At 25.8% G+C, this 7,943-nt stretch overlaps 1 protein-coding gene and 1 non-coding gene across 2 annotated transcripts; one reads left to right on the forward strand and one right to left on the reverse strand.

The window, feature by feature from the left end:
• Positions 1 to 1,339: 1,339 nt before the first annotated feature.
• On the forward strand, positions 1,340 to 1,446 carry LOC115724282 (small nucleolar RNA R71). Its single transcript, XR_004013080.2, has one exon. It is a non-coding gene; the product is annotated as a small nucleolar RNA R71 (small nucleolar RNA).
• Positions 1,447 to 4,125: 2,679 nt separating this feature from the next.
• Positions 4,126 to 7,533, reverse strand: LOC115723036 (type IV inositol polyphosphate 5-phosphatase 9). The gene is made up of 8 exons (XM_030652433.2): positions 7,250 to 7,533; positions 6,893 to 7,147; positions 6,705 to 6,803; positions 6,291 to 6,609; positions 6,014 to 6,198; positions 5,299 to 5,407; positions 5,035 to 5,186; positions 4,126 to 4,598 (listed from the first exon to the last, which is right to left on the reverse strand). Exons 2-8 carry the CDS (start codon positions 7,135 to 7,137, stop codon positions 4,337 to 4,339), a joined length of 1,371 nt encoding a protein of 456 aa, XP_030508293.2. The 5' UTR covers positions 7,138 to 7,147; positions 7,250 to 7,533; the 3' UTR covers positions 4,126 to 4,336.
• Between the last annotated feature and the right edge of the window lie 410 nt (positions 7,534 to 7,943).

Genomic DNA, 7,943 nt, shown 5'->3' on the forward strand with positions numbered 1-7,943 from the left:
TTTCTAGAAATCCTGAAACAAATGGATTTCGAACTACAGCAATAAAACCATAATTTTGACTTAGAATAATCAATAATTAGTGAATGGTTTCTTCATAAAACATTTAGAAAATTGAATTATCTTTTCAACGGTACTAAGATCGCTAGAATCGGATCATTATTCAGGGAGATATTTGAATTTTACTGAGCAACTTATATAGAAAATATGAAAAACGATTTACAACAAACAGCGTAGAAATAGTTATTTTTGACATAGATAAATTTCGATTCAGTAAAACCTTTCTTCATAAGAATTATGGAAAATTCAATAAGCTTTCTATAGACACCAAGATTGCGAGAATCGGATGAGTATTTAAAGAGATATGGCAGTTTTACTGAGACATGTTTCATTCTGAAAAATAAGAAAAGGAGACCTACGAATATTCTCCTATTGTGATCAATAAATAAGTAAATGTAGAGTTTCTTACCTCAAATACATCAAGCTGCTTGGATCGATAGACATAAGATGATGGTGATCAAAGATGAGAGTGAAGAGTGGTATAGATTTGGCTAAGGATGTAATGGAAAGATGATTTGAAAATTTTAGGGTTAGTCTTGCTCAGATAGGTGGGAAGAATAGAACGATATAATTTTAGGGTTAATGAAACCTATACTATTCTGACTCTTATTAGGTTTAGTTTTATGAATAATAATAATATTAACATAATAGCAATAACAATATGATAAATTATTAAATAAACAAATATCTTACTTTTAAATTTAAATTGTAACCTCTAAATCTCGTAACTTTAGGGCTTAGTTTTCACCTAAAAAAATTACGAATTATGATATGGTTATTTCTACAAAATTTATAGATCTTTGAATTATCTTTCCAACGCCACTGGAATCACCTCAATCGGAGTTATAAAACTCCAGATATGGTCATTTTAGTAAAACAGTTTCTAAACCTACGAATTTCTCTAAACTTGCGATTTTTCTAACATTAATCAAATAATAATATTATTTACTACCACTTATATATACAATTAATTAAATCTAATAAATATATTATAAAAACCTAATGGACTTTCATATCGAGCTTTAATTAAACATTACCTACTTATGAAAATATCATAATATTTTACTTTCGTAGTTAATACAACTTTAACTTTCTTTAGAAAATTGGAATAACTACTCTAAGCAATAATATCAACTCACTAACAACACAAATAAATGAGATAATTATCCTCACACAATTAATATCCAAACAAAAAAATTAAATACTATTTTAAATTGGATATTACAGGCTATAATTACTAGTCAACCTATTGTAGAAGTTATGAACCATCATCCACTTTTCAATCCCATGATGGGGACACATTCTGATCAGGTCTTTGAATCTCTCCCAAGCTTCATAAATAGACTCATTGTCATGCTGGATGAAATTGTTGATCTTCGATCTCAGCTTGACAGCTTTAGCTGAAGGAAAGAACTTGGAAATGAACTTCAGGGCCAAATCCTCCCAAGTATTGATTGAGTCAGATGGCAGAGACACCAACTAACTCTTTGCTCGTTCACTGCTAAGTGAGAATGAAATAAATTTTTTAACCAATTAAATTGATTTTAAGATGAGTCCAAACAAGTTAAAAAGTCTTACTAGGTAGTGATATTTTAACATAAACGAATTTTTGTGGATGAATATTTCCTTACCAAAAACATAAAGGGGAGTTCTATTTGCTTTCCCATACAATTATAAGTACACTATTATTAAAAAAGAGTAAATTTAAATAATTTTTAAAAATTAATCTTAATATATTTTTAAAATTTTATTCCACATTATTTTATGTTAATTTCAATACTTATTTTGATTTTAATTTTATATATACATATTTTTTTCTTTCTAAATTATGTATGTATATATAATTTTTTTTAGAAAATTTTATGTAATTTTTATTTTAATTTTTTGTCATAATATATTTAAAATATTATTTATTTTTATTTGATAGATATATTTTTGAGATTTTTTCATTTTTACACTTCAAAACAGTTTTTTTTTTTTTTTTTTTTTTTTTCATTTTTACGGAATTCTACATAAAAAATCCTATTGCAACTAGTGTTGCATCCTAAATTGCAATAAAAAAACGTATAGAAACTCCTATTGCAACTAACGCTGCAACCACTTTAAAAACTCAAATCGTAAATTTGAAAAAAAAGTTAAAAAAACAGTATATAGGATAATTTCCCTATATTTTTGAAGAATATGAATTAAAAGAAAAAAGTGAAAAAAATTTCATTAGTACAATTAAATACATAAATTTTTATAAAATAAAAATTATTAAATAAAGTATTTTTTAAAAAAATTTAGGTGTAAATAAAATTTTCTTAACACAAAATATTAACCGTAGTTTTATTTTATAAATTAAAAAGTAGAAGTGGTTGGAAATCAACTTATTAATAGTGAACTCAGCCACATAAAACATTTGTAATTTATAAACAAAGATACTTATTTCTAAAACTGTGGTAGTGTAAAGGGTGAAAAATACACTAATATTTATTTCTTCCACTTGTGTTTATATAACTATATAAGACCATATCTTTGATAATACAATAAAGAAAAACTATTTTATGGAAAGAAAATTATATAAAATTTATTAAAGATGTATATATATGGGCAGTCCACTAACCGATATGCTATATATATGGTTCTTGTATCCACTATCATTTAAAATATTATTAATTATTATCATTTTAATTAGCTTATATTAATTGTTCAATTTTTTCACAGGACAAATTAAATGCATGTCACACGTACATAATAATTTAATAACCATTAAGATATTGCAAAATTTGACATATGTGATATCATAACAGCTTCTTACCTACTACTACATATCGTTAGTAAGACAACTGAGAATCATTAAGAAGATAACCATAAAATATATAGAAAACTATTATTTATAAGTGCTTTCACTAGAAAAAAAACAGCCCAAAACTCAACTAATAAAAACTCTTAACATGTGATTCTCATTATAATACAAGTATATTTATAACTTTAACATACATATATATATATAGTTAATTAATATAATTGAAGGTGCAATCGATATATATATCTATGGGGGAGTTAGTATACAACACCAAGGATTCTAAGGTATTCTAAGTGGGCATGTAAATGAGTCCATATGCATGCAAAATATATGTATATATATATTGCTACTAGGTATCTTATATAAGGTGTCCAACACCAAGGCAAAATGTCAAATATAAATTAAGGGGCCAAAATGTAGTTTTTTTAAGATATTACAAGTATAATTATATGAAATAATATATAATTTTAATAAAAAAATAAAAAAATTGGGAGGGGCCAAGGCCTTTCTTTTGGGTGCACTTGGCTTTGTCTATGATTCTCACATTGTAATTACTAATTAGTTAACCGTTCTTTATCTAATTTATTAAATTAAATTGTGTAAGAACTAATGGCGCGTTTACTAAACTGTAATTGGAATCAGAATAATCAATGGGAGAAATGTAACGGTTTAAAATAGAAAATAATCGGAATCAATATTTTATTATGCTGTTTACTAAACTGTCCGGAAAGAAAACCAGAATCATATTATTTTGTTTACATAACTAGGAAAGGTAATCGGAATGTTTTAATTTGACAAAATTGCCATTATTAGAATATGTAATTATTTTATTGTTTATAGATTTTAAAGGGCATATTTGTCTTTTTTATTTTTAATTAATAAAATTAAAATTAGAATGAATTAAGCTAGGAAAGGGAAAGGTATTCCCTATAAAAATGGGGGAGAACCTTTCCCTTTGTTTTCTCCTAAATTTGTGTGGGTCCTACTACTTTCTCCCTTTCCAAAATTTAGTAAACAATTGTATGGGAATCAATACAATACCATTCATTTCCATTCCCTTTAAGTAAACATGCCATAATATTAAAGTGCACTAAGAATATTATTTTAACATCTTAAGGATTCTCTTATCAATTTCTAATATATGTATATATATATATAAATATATATATATATTATTTATAGCTTTAAATATATTACACTTTTTTCTCAAAAAAAAAATATCACACTTAAATTAATTAATATGATATATACAATAAATTATGAATAAAAAGAAATAAAAAAACATAAATATATTTATAAGCATTGCCAAATATATTCAAACAATTATAACCAACTTCACTGTACACTCATCATCATTATCTCTCTAGCTTATACACATTACACATGATATTATACATTATATATAGAAGATTTAAAAGAAAGAAAAAAAATATGTTTTAATTTTTTGTTTTAAAAAGAAAAGATTTCAGGACACACAAAAATATAAAAGGTTTAAAACAAACTTGACTTATCAATATTATTACATATAAAATGATCATCATGGGAAGATATGTGATCAATGTCAATATTATTGGTGTTAATTTGTTCAAACCTTTCTGATAGAAAAAAACCATGGAATGTTCCAAGATTTTTCAACACACAAACTTCTGCTGAAAATATTGCCTTCACAGGTTTATGATCTGACAATTTTGATTCCCCTCTACTGTAAATATCTTGCTTTAATCCCTCTCCATACCAAATTATCCGATCACACCTATTTATATTTTCATAATAATATATATTAATTAAAAATTAATAAAAACACATAATTAAACAAAAATATATATAATATTATCAGTTCTCCAATTCTTCTTATATATTATTAAGATCATATCACAATAATAATAAATAAAACTAATATCAGAATTATTAATATATGTATTCAAAAAAAAAATAAAAAAAAATAGCCCCTGGTATAATTGAACACTACGTATGCTTAACAACAATATTGTTCTGCCCTAATAGGTTTGAGACATAATTTCTCTCTTTTCATTGTGGAGGTTTTTTCTTTTTACAACAAACATATTATTTGTTCAATTATCAAAATCTTGAAATAATTATATTAGTCAACATATATAATTATATGTAGTTACCATATATCAAAATATATATTGTTGTATTAATTTATTTATATATAGGTAGTTAATTACCATGCTGGGGCTCTCTTCTTTTCACCTTTAGTGCCATTAACAACTCCAAAGTAAAGATCAGAATTGAGACAATATTTGTAAGTGGGAGCAAATCTTATAGCTCCTTCTTGCCACCCTTCAAATACTTGCCCATCCATCAATTCTCTTCTCAGCTTCAATTTTATATAATTATTAAATGTTAATATATAATTATATATATTCTAATTTTTCTTAATTTGTCTCATTGATTAATTAATTTATTAATATATAATATAATATATATACCTGATCATTTTCTAGTAAGGCCGACCAATTCCCTTTATCCACTAATAAACGGGTCTTTGCTTCTGGCAAAGAAATTCTGTAATTCAAATCTCCAAGCCATATTACTCGACTGCATATTCAAACAAAGGCATCAAATTATTATTATTATTATTATTATTATTATTATTATTATTATGTAAAATATAAGATATATAAATAAATAAATTTATCTTTATTTAATTAATTAACTTATCTGCAGGCTTCATGTTTACGATATTTATTATAATTTATGAAATCAACTTGGCAAATATTCTCCATTTCTTTTTTTTTGGAAAGGGCAATTATTTTAATTTTTATATTGGAAAAAAATCACTTTAATAATTTTAAAACAACATATAAAAATACCAGTAAAGTAGTGAGTCTTTTCAGGGTTTTAATCAACAATCCATTGTTTTTATTGGCTGTTTAAAATTTTAAACCGTCCAATTGAATAAAAATACACTAAAAATAATAATTTTATATTTATGGCGGCCCTTCTCACGACAAATTCAAATATATATGGAATTAAACAGCCAATAATATTACTTTAATTACACCTATCTTTAAATTAACCAATAATAATATATCTATTAATTTTTTTTTGGTGCTGTCGTTATTTTCTTGATCTATAGTGATGAAAAACAAGAGGGAATATTAAATATTAATTGACAAAATAATAATATAATTAATAACATACTCATGGTCGAGAATCTTCTGTGGCAAATCAAGTAAAGGGCCTCTAGGAAAAGTTGTTCTTGATAAAACTTCTGAAACATTTGAATTTCTATATTTTTCATCTCCTTGTCTACCCCCAGAAGCCAAATGACTACACACAATGCATAAACTTGTTTCATGTATCTGAAATCTCACTGACACTGCTCCCTACACATATAAATCATGAGTATAATTAATTAATATAAATTAATTATAATTATGAAATTAATTGATTAATAATTAATATATTAATTACGTACCTTATTGCCTAGGCAGCCCATGATGCCACAGCCAACGCAGGAGACACTTTGGTGTTTAATAAAGGGACGAAGAGTGGTTCGTACCCAAACAGATACCAAAATCCCAACCATTTCTTTACTTATAATACATTGGAAACTTTTTATTTCCTCAAAACTACTACTCTCTTTTATTCCCTTATTATTATTGTAATAAAATTTATTATTATTGATTTTCTTGTTCAAAGCTTGTCTAATCAAATTGTTCCATTTCCTTGCTATTCTACTACTCTCTGAATATCCAAGCACGTTTGATGCTTTTAGAGGCACAATTTCTTGAAACCTATATGTATAATCATAAATTATTAATTAATAATTAATTCCATTAAATTATAAGTAAATTAATTTTTTGTAGTAATAATTAATTTATATATATACCCGAAAACATAGATGTCACAAGAAGGGTCAATCCAATCCTCCAAATTCAAATCTTCATGTGGTTCCACTCCACCCACGTTCCATGTACTAGTAAAAAACCTTAATATAACCAAAAAAAAAAATTATATATGTATACACATGTACATAACATAATAAATATTATAATGTATATCTATATGTATACGTACTTGTATTTATGGACGTTGAGTTTGTGCTGGTTGAAGATTGTAGTGTTAAGAGTTAAGGATGTGTGGTGATGATCATCATGATCATCATGATCATAAAAAGTAGGACAAGGTGTTGTTCTGTTGTTATTTTCTTCAGGCAAATACGACGTCGTTGACTCATTATTATTGATAGGAAAATCAGCCACAAAATTGTTGCTTCCTAGTCTCTTCTTCAGGACTTTGTTAGCTACTAACCGAGGCCACATAATAATTCACCTTATATAAAATATATATTATATGTACAATATTAATAACATGAAAATAATAATCATATGTTTATATACACATGTAAATATATATTTATATAATTATACTTACTGGAAATGGGTTTACGTACGACACAGGGGTAATTCCTCCTTATTATTAATGGGCTTGTGGATATGGTGGTGGTGTATATATATATCATATATATATATATATAAGAATATTGAGAAAGAATATATATGGTGATATATGAAGATGATTGGAGGAGGAGGAAGAGGATGAATAGAGAAATAAGAATCCAAGAGATGATGATCAGATAGTGTGTGAGATATATTGTTGGAGATTGATCATGCTGACCGGACCAGCTCTGCAACCTGCCCCTTATTATGATACATCATTTATATATATATATATATATAGAGAGAGAGAGAGAGAGAGAAGAGAGAGAGATAGAAATTATAAGCTTTTTAAATTGACTTTGCTGAGATATGTATTATATGTAGAAAGTTAATTAATAAATATAAGGTAAATAAGAGCACCAAATAAATTATTAATTAATAAAGGAGTTCTAGTACTTTGAAATGGATCTTGTCAAAGTATATATTGTTCTCAAATTATACAATTATTGATTCTTTTTTTTTGGGGGGGTTGGTTTAAAAAGATATTGAATTTGAATCTGGATGTTTTTGTTTTCTTACTGTGGTTGTCAACACCTCAGCTAAATATGCACTATTTATTTATTTAGTAGCTGAGTTATCCTAACTATGGATACAATTCAGAACGTTTTTATGACTGATGTTGATATTCA

Source organism: Cannabis sativa, chromosome 9 (assembly GCF_029168945.1).
Source record: "Cannabis sativa cultivar Pink pepper isolate KNU-18-1 chromosome 9, ASM2916894v1, whole genome shotgun sequence".
In the NCBI taxonomy this organism is placed as follows: domain Eukaryota; kingdom Viridiplantae; phylum Streptophyta; class Magnoliopsida; order Rosales; family Cannabaceae; genus Cannabis; species Cannabis sativa.

Coding starts and splice junctions, on each gene's coding strand:
- LOC115723036 (XM_030652433.2), bottom strand. CDS start 7,137: ATGTGGCCTCGGTTAGTAGCTAACAAAGTCCTGAAGAAGAGACTAGGA. Junction 6,199..6,290: donor TGGGCTGCCTAGGCAATAAG/GTACGTAATTAA, acceptor TTATATGTGTAG/GGAGCAGTGTCAGTGAGATT. Junction 5,187..5,298: donor CCTTACTAGAAAATGATCAG/GTATATATATTA, acceptor ATAAAATTGAAG/CTGAGAAGAGAATTGATGGA.